Source organism: Taudactylus pleione, unplaced genomic scaffold (genome assembly GCF_031769625.1).
Source record: "Taudactylus pleione unplaced genomic scaffold, aTauple2 ptg000123l, whole genome shotgun sequence".
Taxonomy (NCBI): Eukaryota; Metazoa; Chordata; class Amphibia; order Anura; family Myobatrachidae; genus Taudactylus; species Taudactylus pleione.
Genome location: NW_028284525.1, coordinates 547890 through 563055, shown reverse-complemented (window position 1 = coordinate 563055; position 15166 = coordinate 547890). Strand labels below are relative to the sequence as shown.

Genomic DNA, 15166 nt, shown 5'->3' with positions numbered 1-15166 from the left:
TCCAAAAGTTGTCACTCGTTTCCGAATTAATGAGGAAATTGTAGTCCCGGCCTTTCAATCACCAAACCTATCGGCAGGTGAGGCCTCCTTGGATGTGGTCCGTGCCCTCAGGATATATGTGGAATGTACCAGTTCTCTTTGGAAATCAGTCTCCTTATTCATTCTCTATGGATTTCATAAGAAGGGATGGCCAGCCAACAAACAGACATTGGCTAGATGGGGCTCCTCATGACTATCTCACAGGCCTACACGCAGGCAGGCCTTCCTGTACCGGCTACTGTTACTGCTCATTCTACTCGCTCTGTGGGTCCTTCGTGGGCAGCTTGCCGTGGCGCCTCAGCTGAACAGCTTTGTAAGGCGGCTGCGTGATCTTCTGTCCAGACCTTTCAGAGGTTCTATGCCTTCGATACATTTGCCTCTCAGGATGCTTCCTTTGGGCGCCGGATTCTCCTCTCAGTGCAGGAGCGTCCTCACCCTGGAATAACTGCTTTCGGACATCGCCCAAGGTCTGAGCCCTATGGACAAAGAAGAAGAAAATGAGAGTTATGGTAAAACTTAAATTTAACTCTTTTTCTTTGAAGTCCATAGGGTCCACAGGGCGCCCGCCCTGATGCACCTGGCTTCACACTGTTTCTGGTCACCGGTTGCCCGTCTCCTCTGTGGAGTGTGATTCTTGTGTGTACCAGTCTTCTTGCTCTCTTCTCCTCCTCCAGCCTTTGGCTTTTCACGAACTGAAGTGCCTCTGGCTCTGGGGCGGGGTATAGGGGGTTGGACCAATGCATCCTGGGAGCTGAAAGCTTTAAATGCGTGGTGCCCAGTCCTCAACCACCACCTACACCCCATGATATCCCTGTGGACCCTATGGTCTCTGAAGAAAGAGAGTTAACGCAGGTTAGTTTTACCATAACTCTAATTTTTTAAGGGCTGAGCAATAAACATCTACTTGCTTCAAGACGCTCGTTCCCTGTGACTAACAGAATAGCGTCACCCGCTGCTCCATTCTCCGGCTGTTCTGGATTGAGCCCAGTGTCTCCAAGCTAAAGCCCTGTGCCAGCTACCCTGCAGCGACTTGTCCATGGTGAGGGACCTGTGGACGTTCGCCAACACTAACCAGGAAGTGTTGCAGCAGCGCCCACACATACCCAGATGTGCCTATAGTAGGAGCATGGTGACAGCGAAGTACCTGTCCACTGCGCAGTGGGAGGAGTCAGTAACAGGCAGTTACTGATGGTAGGCGGTAATCCCTAATGCTGCAAGATCCAGTGGGATCAAAAATAATCTGTGATCGCCTGGATGGCGAGGTCTTCCGGTCACATACCCCCCCCCCCCTCTTCTATTGCAACATTGTACTGACTTCAGCTGCGGGAAACCACCGGCCATCCTGAGTAACCTGAAGGTCACTGACCGATGGCCACGCAGACCCATCCGTGGCAGCTTCCTTGGGCTCCGCAGTGTATCACATAAGCCGGCAGGTGGCGTCTAATTGCACAACACTCCTCCTGCGGCACTAGCAGATTAATACACATTCACTCACTGTCTCCCCATTGTTCATGTATGTTCAGAGAGTCGCTGACAGTGTCTCCCACATACTACAGGCCACATCCTGAGAGGCTCACTCAGCGCCAGCCCCCTCCTCCATAGCCGTACACTCAGCGCCAGGCCCTCCCCTCCATAGCCGTACACTCAGCGCCAGGCCCTCCCCTCCATAGCCGTACACTCAGCACCAGGCCCCCCTCTATAGCTGTACACTCTGCACCAGGCCCACCCTCCATAGCTGTACACTCGGCACCAGACCCTCCCTCCATAGCTGTACACTCGGCACCAGGCCCTCCCTCCATAGCTGTACACTCGGCACCAGGCCCTCCCTCCATAGCTGTACACTCGGCACCAGGCCCTCCCTCCATAGCTGTACACCTGGCACCAGGCCCCCCTCCATAACTGTACACTCAGCACCAGGCCCTCCCCTCCATAGCTGTACACTCAGCACCAGGCCCTCCCCTCCATAGCTGTACACTCAGCACCAGGCCCTCCCCTCCATAGCTGTACACTCAGCACCAGGCCCTCCCCTCCATAGCTGTACACTCAGCACCAGGCCCTCCCCTCCATAGCTGTACACTCAGCACCAGGCCCTCCCCTCCATAGCTGTACACTCAGCATCAGGCCCTCCCCTCCATAGCTGTACACTCAGCACCAGGCCCTCCCCTCCATAGCTGTACACTCGGCACCAGGCCCTCCCCTCCATAGCTGTACACTCGGCACCAGGCCCTCCCCTCCATAGCTGTACACTCGGCACCAGGCCCTCCCCTCCATAGCTGTACACTCGGCACCAGGCCCTCCCCTCCATAGCTGTACACTCGGCACCAGGCCCTCCCCTCCATAGCTGTACACTCGGCACCAGGCCCTCCCCTCCATAGCTGTACACTCGGCACCAGGCCCTCCCCTCCATAGCTGTACACTCGGCACCAGGCCCTCCCCTCCATAGCTGTACACTCTGCACCAGGCCCCCCTCCATAGCTGTACACTCGGCACCAGGCCCCCCTCCATAGCTGTACACTCTGCACCAGGCCCCCCTCCATAGCTGTACACTCGGCACCAGGCCCCCCCTCCATAGCTGTACACTCAGCACCAGGCCCTCCCCTCCATAGCTGTACATGTAGCACCAGGCCCCCCTGTGACCGGACGTTTTTTCGTCTAGGCCGGCCCTGGTCACGGGTAACGCTTATGGACTCCCACTCACCGTCAGTGACCGCCTGTCACTGACTCCACCCACTGCGCCGTGGGCGTTTACTGAAGCTGCCACCACCAAACTCTACCATCGGCGTTTGGAACCGCTTATTAGGTACACTCAGGTTTCTACCTCGGCACCTGGAACCGCTTCGACTGCGTATGCGTTTGATTGATTAATTGTGGACACACCTCCTGTTTGGTGTTGGCTGTTCCCACCTGATCCATCGCAATGGACCAGGTCTGCACGGTAGCTTGGCAGAGGGCTTGAACTTGGAGACACGGAGCTCTTACCCAGAACAGCAGGAGAACGGAATAGCGTTTTGCGCAATTCTGTTGGTCGCAGGATACAGATGTAGTAGAATTTAAAGGCAAAAGGTGTTTGTTTGCTCAATGTCTTAAAGAAGACCCTCCCTTCCGTCTGAAGGGGAATATCACACAGAAATCAAACAGCAGTCTCAGGGACATAACACAGGAAGTGCAGACACACAAGAGACAGTCTCAGGGACATATCACAGGAAGTGCAGACACACAAGAGACAGTCTCAGGGACATAACACAGGAAGTGCAGACACACAAGAGACAGTCTCAGGGACATAACACAGGAAGCGCAGACACACAAGAGACAGTCTCAGGGATACGTCACAGGAAGTGCAGACACACAAGAGACAGTCTCTGGGACATAACACCTGAAGTGCAGACACACAAGAGACAGTCTCAGGGACACAACACAGGAAGTGCAGACACACAAGAGACAGTCTCAGGGACCTATCACAGGAAGCGCAGACACACAAGAGACAGTCTCAGGGACGCGTCACAGGAAGTGCAGACACACAAGAGACAGTCTCAGGGACCTATCACAGGAAGTGCAGACACACAGGAGACAGTCTCAGGGACACATCACAGGAAGTGCAGACACACAAGAGACAGTCTCAGGGACGCGTCACAGGAAGTGCAGACACACAAGAGACAGTCTCAGGGACCTATCACAGGAAGTGCAGACACACAGGAGACAGTCTCAGGGACACGTCACAGGAAGTGCAGACACACAAGAGACAGTCTCAGGGACATAACACAGGAAGTGCAGACACACAGGAGACAGTCTCAGGGACATATCACAGGAAGTGCAGACACACAAGAGACAGTCTCAGGGACCTATCACAGGAAGTGCAGACACACAAGAGACAGTCTCAGGGACTTATCACAGGAAGTGCAGACACACAATAGACAGTCTCAGGGACATAACACAGGAAGTGCAGACACACAATAGACAGTCTCAGGGACATATCACAGGAAGTGCAGACACACAAGAGACAGTCTCAGGGACATAACACAGGAAGTGCAGACACACAAGAGACAGTCTCAGGGACATAACACAGGAAGTGCAGACACACAAGAGACAGTCTCAGGGACATATCACAGGAAGTGCAGACACACAAGAGACAGTCTCAGGGACACAACACAGGAAGTGCAGACACACAAGAGACAGTCTCAGGGACATGTCACAGGAAGCGCAGACACACAAGAGACAGTCTCAGGGACATATCACAGGAAGTGCAGACACACAGGAGACAGTCTCAGGGACATGTCACAGGAAGTGCAGACACACAAGAGACAGTCTCAGGGACATATCACAGGAAGTGCAGACACACAAGAGACAGTCTCAGGGACATGTCACAGGAAGCGCAGACACACAAGAGACAGTCTCAGGGACATAACACCGGAAGTGCAGACACACAAGAGACAGTCTCAGGGACCTATCACAGGAAGCGCAGACACACAAGAGACAGTCTCAGGGATACGTCACAGGAAGTGCAGACACACAAGAGACAGTCTCTGGGACATATCACAGGAAGTGCAGACACACAAGAGACAGTCTCAGGGACCTATCACAGGAAGCGCAGACACACAAGGGACAGTCTCAGGGATACGTCACAGGAAGTGCAGACACACAAGAGACAGTCTCTGGGACATAACACCGGAAGTGCAGACACACAAGAGACAGTCTCAGGGACCTATCACAGGAAGCGCAGACACACAAGAGACAGTCTCAGGGACACATCACAGGAAGTGCAGACACACAAGAGACAGTCTCAGGGACGCGTCACAGGAAGTGCAGACACACAAGAGACAGTCTCAGGGACCTATCACAGGAAGTGCAGACACACAGGAGACAGTCTCAGGGACACGTCACAGGAAGTGCAGACACACAAGAGACAGTCTCAGGGACATAACACAGGAAGTGCAGACACACAAGAGACAGTCTCAGGGACATAACACAGGAAGTGCAGACACACAAGAGACAGTCTCAGGGACATATCACAGGAAGTGCAGACACACAAGAGACAGTCTCAGGGACATATCACAGGAAGTGCAGACACACAAGAGACAGTCTCAGGGACATATCACAGGAAGTGCAGACACACAGGAGACAGTCTCAGGGACATAACACAGGAAGTGCAGACACACAGGAGACAGTCTCAGGGACGCGTCACAGGAAGTGCAGACACACAAGAGACAGTCTCAGGGACCTATCACAGGAAGTGCAGACACACAGGAGACAGTCTCAGGGACACGTCACAGGAAGTGCAGACACACAAGAGACAGTCTCAGGGACATAACACAGGAAGTGCAGACACACAGGAGACAGTCTCAGGGACATATCACAGGAAGTGCAGACACACAAGAGACAGTCTCAGGGACCTATCACAGGAAGCGCAGACACACAAGAGACAGTCTCAGGGACATAACACAGGAAGTGCAGACACACAGGAGACAGTCTCAGGGACACAACACAGGAAGTGCAGACACACAAGAGACAGTCTCAGGGACACAACACAGGAAGTGCAGACACACAAGAGACAGTCTCAGGGACCTATCACAGGAAGCGCAGACACACAAGAGACAGTCTCAGGGACATAACACAGGAAGTGCAGACACACAAGAGACAGTCTCAGGGACATAACACAGGAAGTGCAGACACACAAGAGACAGTCTCAGGGACATATCACAGGAAGTGCAGACACACAAGAGACAGTCTCAGGGACATATCACAGGAAGTGCAGACACACAAGAGACAGTCTCAGGGACATATCACAGGAAGTGCAGACACACAGGAGACAGTCTCAGGGACATATCACAGGAAGTGCAGACACACAAGAGACAGTCTCAAGGACACGTCACAGGAAGTGCAGACACACAAGAGACAGTCTCAGGGACCTATCACAGGAAGCGCAGACACACAAGAGACAGTCTCAGGGACATAACACAGGAAGTGCAGACACACAAGAGACAGTCTCAGGGACCTATCACAGGAAGCGCAGACACACAAGAGACAGTCTCAGGGACATAACACAGGAAGTGCAGACACACAAGAGACAGTCTCAGGGACATATCACAGGAAGCGCAGACACACAAGAGACAGTCTCAGGGACATAACACAGGAAGTGCACACACACAAGAGACAGTCTCAGGGACCTATCACAGGAAGCGCAGACACACAAGAGACAGTCTCAGGGACATAACACAGGAAGTGCAGACACACAGGAGACAGTCTCAGGGACATATCACAGGAAGACTTGGCCATTTGCCTCTCTTCACACCACACAGAAACCAGGTCTAATCAAAGAAAGCTTTGTTACACAAAGGGACTGACCACTATCATAGGTCAGGATGATAACATATCACTTCCTATGTCAGGAGGTGAGAATGTCTCATAACCATTTCACTTATAGCTACAGCCTTCTAACACAAAACAACTTATACATTCTTTATCAGTGCATAGGCTATACATTCCTTATCAGTGCATAGGCTATACATTCCTTATCAGTGCATAGGTTATACATTCCTTATCAGTGCATAGGTTATACATTCCTTATCAGTGCATAGGCTATACATTCCTTATCAGTGCATAGGCTATACATTCCTTATCAGTGCATAGGCTATACATTCCTTATCAGTGCATAGGCTATACATTCCTTATCAGTGCATAGGTGATACATTCCTTATCAGTGGATAGGCTATACATTCCTTATCAGTGCATAGGCTATACATTCCTTATCAGTGCATAGGTTATACATTCCTTATCAGTGCATAGGCTATACATTCCTTATCAGTGCATAGGCTATACATTCCATATCACTGCATAGGCTATACATTCCATATCACTGCATAGGCTATACATTCCTTATCAGTGCATAGGCTATACATTCCTTATCAGTGCATAGGCTATACATTCCTTATCAGTGCATAGGCTATACATTCCTTATCAGTGCATAGGCTATACATTCCTTATCAGTGCATAGGCTATACATTCCTTATCAGTGCATAGGCTAAACATTTTAAAAGTACATTTCCAGAACTGCGCACAGCACATTGAATGACCTGTTCAAACGCATTACTTATACATTCGCAGTACGTGGCGCACTGCACCTAGAGGTCCTTTTAAAAATGGTGCCGCGGCATGAGGGTTAATCTCTTCAGTGACGTGGTAGCCATTTTAATCACGTGTGGTCGGCCTCCGGCCACACCCCCCTCCATAGCTGTACACTCAGCACCAGGCCCTCCCCTCCATAGCTGTACACTCAGCACCAGGCCCTCCCCTCCATAGCTGTACACTCAGCACCAGGCCCTCCCCTCCATAGCTGTACACTCAGCACCAGGCCCTCCCCTCCATAGCTGTACACTCAGCACCAGGCCCTCCCCTCCATAGCTGTACACTCGGCACCAGGCCCTCCCCTCCATAGCTGTACACTCGGCACCAGGCCCTCCCCTCCATAGCTGTTCCCTTGGCACCAGGCCCTCCCCTCCATAGCTGTTCCCTTGGCACCAGGCCCTCCCCTCCATAGCTGTTCCCTTGGCACCAGGCCCTCCCCTCCATAGCTGTTCCCTTGGCACCAGGCCCTCCCCTCCATAGCTGTTCCCTTGGCAGCAGGAGCCCCCAGGTGTGGCATACCGTTAGCACCGTCACTGGGTCTCACAGGCTGCTTCTTCCCTTTTACAGGACACACTCGGTCAGCCGCCAGCAAAAGAGGTTCCGTTAGTGGATCACTGTGTATTCAAGTACGGCCGCCTACCTCTCCTCTTTCCCACCTACCTGCTTCATCTCTTTGTCAGTCCTAGCACCTACCTGACGGTAACTGATCATGTCTTCTAGCCCCCGCCCAGATGTCTTCCTCATGTAACTGTGCCTGCTCCATCCCTCCTCTACCTGTCTGATTGTGCCAGGCCCACATAGACCCTTCATTCCTCATCATTATCTCCGTCACTGCCTGTTATTCCCTCAGCTCCCCGCTTGTCATATCACTATCTCTCAGTATGTCTCCTTTCCCTGTGCCTCTTACTAAGCGGCCATTGTACCGAGCTAGCCGCAGCTTCTCAGTGCTTTCTCCCCTCCTGATGGCTCTCGTCTCCCCTCCTGATGGCTCTCGTCTCCTCTCCTGATGGCTCTCGTCTCCTCTCCTGATGGCTCTCGTCTCCTCTCCTGATGGTTCTCGTCTCCTCTCCTGATGGCTCTCGCCTCCCCTCCTGATGGCTCTCGCCTCCTCTCCTGATGGCTCTCGCCTCCTCTCCTGATGGCTCTCGCCTCCTCTCCTGATGGCTCTCGCCTCCTCTCCTGATGGCTCTCGCCACCCCTCCCCTCCTGATGTCTCTCACCACCCCTCCCCTCCTGATGTCTCTCACCACCCCTCCCCTCCTGATGGCTCTCGCCTCCCCTCCCCTCCTGATGCTCTTGCCTCCCCTCCCCTCCTGATGTCTCTCCCCTCCCCTCCTGATGTCTCTCCCCTCCCCTCCTGATGTCTCTCGCCTCCCCTCCCCTCCTGATGTCTCTCGCCTCCCCTCCCCTCCTGATGCTCTCGCCTCCCCTCCCCTCCCCTCCTGATGTCTCTCCCCTCCCCTCCTGATGGCTCTTTCCTCCTTCTTTATGCTTCTCTCCAACTCACTATGTCCTTCTCTTCCCTTTCCCCTAGGGGCCTCTAATTAAGGGTTTCATTAATTAGCAATCTCAGATTTAGTTGTTTTGTTTTAAAGAGAAACCCCACTTACTAAATACTTACAGATATTGCAGCCACGTTTTGCCTTTGATAATACTGACATTTTAAAAGTCGTCATAATTGGCAAATATGATAAATTGTTACCTGATAAATAAACCCCTAAGTGTCTCCCCCACCTCTCCTTTCCTGTGCTGTATATGTCTCACCATTCTCTCTCCTCCCCCCCTGGTGCCTTTCACCAAACTCCTCCCCCCCAATACCACTCACTACGCCTCTCTCCCACGCTCAGGTACCTGTTCAATTTCCGAGGGGTGGCTGCCAGTTTCCGGCTGAAGCATCTGTTCCTGTGTGGGTCCCTGGTGTTCCATGTGGGGGATGACTGGCAGGAATTCTTCTATTATCGGCTGGAACCATGGGTGCACTATATTCCAGTCAGCCAGGACCTGACTGACCTGCGGTAATGTCTGTCTCTTCTCAGTCTTCCTAATGTGCAGCTCAGGGCGCGCTCCCCCCTGACTAGCTCCACCCACAGGGCGCACTCCTCCCTGACTCGCCTCCCCCCCCACAGGGCGCGCTCCTCCCTGACTCTCCTCCCCAGGGCGCGCTCCTCCCTGACTCGCCTCCCCCCCCACAGGGCGCGCTCCTCCCTGACTCGCCTCCCCCCCCACAGGGCGCTCTCCTCCCTGACTCTCCTCCCCAGGGCGCTCTCCTCCCTGACTCTCCTCCCCAGGGCGCTCTCCTCCCTGACTCTCCTCCCCAGGGCGCTCTCCTCCCTGACTCTCCTCCCCAGGGCGCTCTCCTCCCTGACTCTCCTCCCCAGGGCGCTCTCCTCCCTGACTCTCCTCCCCAGGGCGCTCTCCTCCCTGACTCTCCTCCCCAGGGCGCTCTCCTCCCCAGGGCGCTCTCCTCCCCAGGGCGCTCTCCTCCCCAGGGCGCTCTCCTCCCCAGGGCGCTCTCCTCCCCAGGGCGCTCTCCTCCCTGACTCTCCTCCCCAGGGCGCTCTCCTCCCTGACTCTCCTCCCCAGGGCGCTCTCCTCCCTGACTCTCCTCCCCAGGGCGCTCTCCTCCCTGACTCTCCTCCCCAGGGCGCTCTCCTCCCTGACTCTCCTCCCCAGGGCGCTCTCCTCCCTGACTCTCCTCCCCAGGGCGCTCTCCTCCCTGACTCTCCTCCCCAGGGCGCTCTCCTCCCTGACTCTCCTCCCCAGGGCGCTCTCCTCCCTGACTCTCCTCCCCAGGGCGCTCTCCTCCCTGACTCTCCTCCCCAGGGCGCTCTCCTCCCTGACTCTCCTCCCCAGGGCGCTCTCCTCCCTGACTCTCCTCCCCAGGGCGCTCTCCTCCCTGACTCTCCTCCCCAGGGCGCTCTCCTCCCCAGGGCGCTCTCCTCCCTGACTCTCCTCCCCAGGGCGCTCTCCTCCCTGACTCTCCTCCCTAGGGCGCTCTCCTCCCTGACTCTCCTCCCCAGGGCGCTCTCCTCCCCAGGGCGCTCTCCTCCCCAGGGCGCTCTCCTCCCCAGGGCGCTCTCCTCCCCAGGGCGCTCTCCTCCCCGACTCTCCTCCCCAGGGCGCTCTCCTCCCCGTCTCGCCTCCCCCCACCCTCCCCAGGGCGCTCTCCTCCCCGACTCGCCTCCCCCCACCCCCCAGGTGCGCTCTCCTCCCCGACTCGCCTCCCCCCCCCCAGGTGCGCTCTCCTCCCTGACTCGCCTCCCCCCCCCCAGCTGCGCTCCTCCCTGACTCGCCTCACCCCCCCCAGCTGCGCTCCTCCCTGACTCGCCTCCCCCCCCCCCCTGGCGCGCTCCTCCCTGACTCTCCTCCCCCCTCCCCCCCCAGATGCGTTCCTCCCTGACTCGCTCCCTCCAATTTTTTTTTCTAATTACTGTTTTGTAATTAGGGAACTGCTGCAGTTTGTGAAGGAGAATGAAGAGGAAGCAAAGAAAGTTGCAGAAAGGTACAGTATGACCCCTCTCCCCCTGATACACGGGATCATAGGCTGCGCACAGAAACGCATTGCAGGAGGGAGGACGGGGCGCCGCGGTGAGGCCCCTCAGATGATGCCTTCCTGGTGTAGTTTGTGATCCTTTCCCAGGATGTAGTGTGACCCATTTCTACCCTCACATACAGTACTAATGCACCTGCCCTAATACCCCCACATACTAATCCCCCACTGTAATGCCTTGTGTCACCAGGGGGCAACAGTTCATCACTCAGCACCTGCGGATGGAAGACGTCTCTAATTACTGGAGATCTCTTCTCATCCAGTACTCTCAGCTGCTCACATACCAGGTCCGACGGCGGAAGGACTACCGGGAGGTCACCTCTCCGTCTGCTCACAGTGAACTCTGACATTTTGCCATTGGAATATGCTGTCAGCCACATGGGCGTCCATAGCCCGGAAGAGACTGACAGAGGAGAGGGTCTGCTCTGCCTACTGCCCGAAATCAGTAGACCCTGGTGAGGAGACCCCTGTGTGATGCCCACTCTCCCCATCCCTGATGTCTACTGCCATCTCCCACCTCATAGACTGCAGGAGAAGTCCTTTTAGCATTCCCTACAGCTCCACGTGTAGAGGATACCCCAGCCTCAGTGGCTGAAAGATGGGTACACCCCACCATACGCAATGTCCATGAGATGGGTACACCCCACCATACGCAGTGTCCATGAGATGGGGATACGCCCCAACACAGGCAGTGTCCATGAGATGGGGATACGCCCCAACACAGGCAGTGTCCATGAGATGGGGATACGCCCCAACACAGGCAGTGTCCATGAGATGGGGATACGCCCCAACACTGGCAGTGTCCATGAGATGGGGATACGCCCCAACACTGGCAGTGTCCATGAGAGGGGGATACGCCCCAACACAGGCAGTGTCCATGAGATGGGGATACGCCACAACACAGAGATGGGGATACGCCCCAACACTGGCAGTGTCCGTGAGATGGGGATACGCCCCAACACAGGCAGTGTCCGTGAGATGGGGATACGCCCCAACACAGGCAGTGTCCGTGAGATGGGGATACGCCCCAACACAGGCAGTGTCCACACAGGCAGTGTCCATGAGACGGGGATACGCCCCAACACAGGCAGTGTCCATGAGACGGGGATAACCCAACACCGGCAGTGTCCGTGAGATGGGGATAACCCAACACAGGCAGTGTCCGTGAGATGGGGATACGCCCCAACACAGGCAGTGTCCGTGAGATGGGGATACGCCCCAACACAGGCAGTGTCCGTGAGATGAGGATACGCCCCAACACACGCAGTGTCCGTGAGATGAGGATACGCCCCAACACACGCAGTGTCCTTGAGATGGGGATACGCCCCAACACACGCAGTGTCCGTGAGATGGGGATACGCCCCAACACAGGCAGTGTCCGTGAGATGGGGATACGCCCCAACACAGGCAGTGTCCGTGAGATGGGGATACGCCCCAACACAGGCAGTGTCCGTGAGATGGGGATACGCCCCAACACAGGCAGTGTCCGTGAGATGGGGATAACCCAACACAGGCAGTGTCCGTGAGATGGGGATACGCCCCAACACAGGCAGTGTCCGTGAGATGGGGATACGCCCCAACACAGGCAGTGTCCGTGAGATGGGGATACGCCCCAACACAGGCAGTGTCCATGAGATGGGGATACGCCCCAACACAGGCAGTGTCCATGAGATGGGGATACGCCCCAACACAGGCAGTGTCCATGAGATGGGAATACGCCCCAACACAGGCAGTGTCCATGAGATGGGGACACCCCCAACACACGCAGTGTCCATGAGTTGAGGACACCCCCAACACACGCAGTGTCTATGAGTTGGGGACACCCCCAACACACGCAGTGTCCATGAGATGGGAACACCCCCAACACACGCAGTGTCCATGAGATGAGGATAACCCAACACACGCAGTGAACATGAAATGGGGATAACCCAACACACGCAGTGTCCATGAGTTGGGGACACCCCCAACACACGCACTGTCCATGAGATGGGAACACCCCCAACACACGCAGTGTCCATGAGATGGGCACACCCCAACACACGCAGTGTCCATTAGATGGGGATAACCCAACACACGCAAGGTCCATGAGTTGGGGATAACCCAACACACGCAGTCCATGAGATGGGGACAAACCCAACACACGCAGTGTCCATGAGATGGGCATAACCCAACACACGCAGTGTCCATGAGATGGGGATAACCCAACACATGCAGTGTCCATGAGATGGGGATACACCCCACCACACGCAGTGTCCATGAGATGGGGATATACCCCACCACACGCAGTGTCCATGAGATGGGAATACACCCCAACACACGCAGTGTCCATGAGATGGGAACACCCCCAACACACGCAGTGTCCATGAGATGGGGATACACCCCAACACACGCAGTGTCCATGAGATGGGAATAACCCAACACACGCAGTGTCCATGAGATGGGGATACGCCCCAACACACGCAGTGTCCATGAGATGGGAATACGCCTCAACACACGCAGTGTCCATGAGATGGGGATACGCCTCAACACACGCAGTGTCCATGACATGGGGATACACCCCAACACACGCAGTGTCCATGAGATGGGGATACACCCAAACACACGCAGTGTCCATGAGATGGGGATAATCCAACACACGCAGTGTCCATGAGATGGGGATACGCTCCCAACACACGCAGCGTCCATGAGATGGGGATACTCCCCAACACACGCAGCGTCCATGAGATGGGGAAACGCCACCAACACACGCAGCGTCCATGAGATGGGGATACGCCCCAACACAGGCAGTGTCCATGAGATGGGGATACGCCCCCAACACACGCATTGTCCATGAGATGGGGATAACCCAACAGACGCAGTGCCCATGGGACGGGGATACCCCAACACAAAAAGTGTCCACGAGCTGGGGATACGCCCCAACACACGCAGTGTCCATGAGATGGGGATACGCCCCAACACAGGCAGTGTCCATGAGATGGGGATAACCCAACACACGCAGTGTCCATGAGATGGGGATAACCCCAACACAGGCAGTGTCCATGAGATGGGGATAACCCAACACACGCAGTGTCCATGAGATGGGGATACGCCCCAACACACGCAGTGTCCATGGGACGGGGATACCCCCAACACAGGCAGTGTCCATGAGATGGGGATACGCCCCAACACAGGCAGTGTCCATGAGATGGGGACATCCCAACTCTCAGGAGATGACAACCCCTCATATTTGGGGAGCTGTCCACCAGCAGGCAGTCCTGAGTAGAAGATGACTAATGGGAGCATCTGTGTGTGCCCTGCACCCTAGGAGCGTGTAGTATTTGGGCTGAGCATTATTTGGTCCTGTTCCTGGCAGACGTTGAAGTTCATCAGGTGCCATTGTGTCTGCTGTGTTACCCTGGGCATCGGCAGGGTGGTGCAGTGATGGACATTGGGAAACTTCCACCAGCATATTCTCCTTCCTGACACCTATTCCAGGGTAGGGTCATTCTCTGCAACCAGCTTAAAGTAAAACGCTAATTAATGGGGGTATGACAGTCCCCTTCCCCTGCACTGGGTATTATTACAGTAACTTAGCACATTCCCCCGGGACCACACAGTGCAGAACCAAATTCTTTATCCTAGAATCACTTAGAGGACAGTTTTACATTATAGTGACTTCCTCAGACAATCTTCCCCAGATCCACCAGGGGGCGCCACACCTGGACTCTCCAATCCTGGGAAACTTATTTGCACATTAAAATTTTTCTTACATACGTGTGAAGTTCATGATTTTGTGAAGTTACATTAGAACGTGAGAGAGGTCGACTCCAGAGTGTATTATTATCATCCTTTACATGGCGCCTACATTTTACGCCATACTTCACACAGGACATTTAAATCACTCTCAGTAATATATACAGAAAAATATATAAATTATCACTCTGACTCCTGAATGGGATAGAAGCAAATGTGACCGAGTGTGAGAGGATGACCCCTGATTGTGAGCAGGGACTGAGTGTGAGAGAGGATGACCCCTGATTGTGAGCAGAGACTGAGTGTGAGAGAGGATGACCCCTGATTGTGAGCAGGGACTGAGTGTGAGAGAGGATGACCCCTGATTGTGAGCAGGGACAGTGTGAGGGAGAATGACCCCTGATTGTGAGCAGGGACTGAGTGTGAGAGAGGATAACCCCTGATTGTGAGCAGGGACTGAGTGTGAGAGAGGATAACCCCTGATTGTGAGCAGGGACTGAGTGTAGGAGAGGATGACCCCTGATTGTGAGCAGGGACTGAGTGTAGGAGAGGATGACCCCTGATTGTGAGCAGGGACTGAGTGTGAGGGAGAATGACCCCTGATTGTGAGCAGGGACTGAGTGTGAGAGAGGATAACCCCTGATTGTGAGCAGGGACTGAGTGTGAGAGAGGATAACCCCTGATTGTGAGCAGGGACTGAGTGTAGGAGAGGATGACCCCTGATTG

The 15166-nt window shown here is 54.9% G+C and overlaps 1 protein-coding gene across 2 annotated transcripts in view; it reads left to right on the top strand.

Annotated features, from left to right (window-relative positions):
- The window catches only part of POGLUT1 (protein O-glucosyltransferase 1), a 61742-nt gene extending 47282 nt beyond the window's left edge, over positions 1-14460 (top strand). Inside the window, exons 8-11 of one of the 2 annotated variants that reach the window (XM_088472440.1) lie at positions 7726-7784; positions 9006-9173; positions 10604-10660; positions 10899-14460. In XM_088472440.1, the coding sequence (XP_088328566.1) occupies positions 7726-7784; positions 9006-9173; positions 10604-10660; positions 10899-11055 (441 nt within the window). In that variant the 3' untranslated portion in view covers positions 11056-14460. Of the gene's footprint in view, positions 1-7725; positions 7858-9005; positions 9174-10603; positions 10661-10898 lie in introns of those variants that run through there. The other variant, XM_088472441.1, reaches the window with a different exon arrangement.
- The last annotated feature ends 706 nt before the right edge of the window (positions 14461-15166 follow it).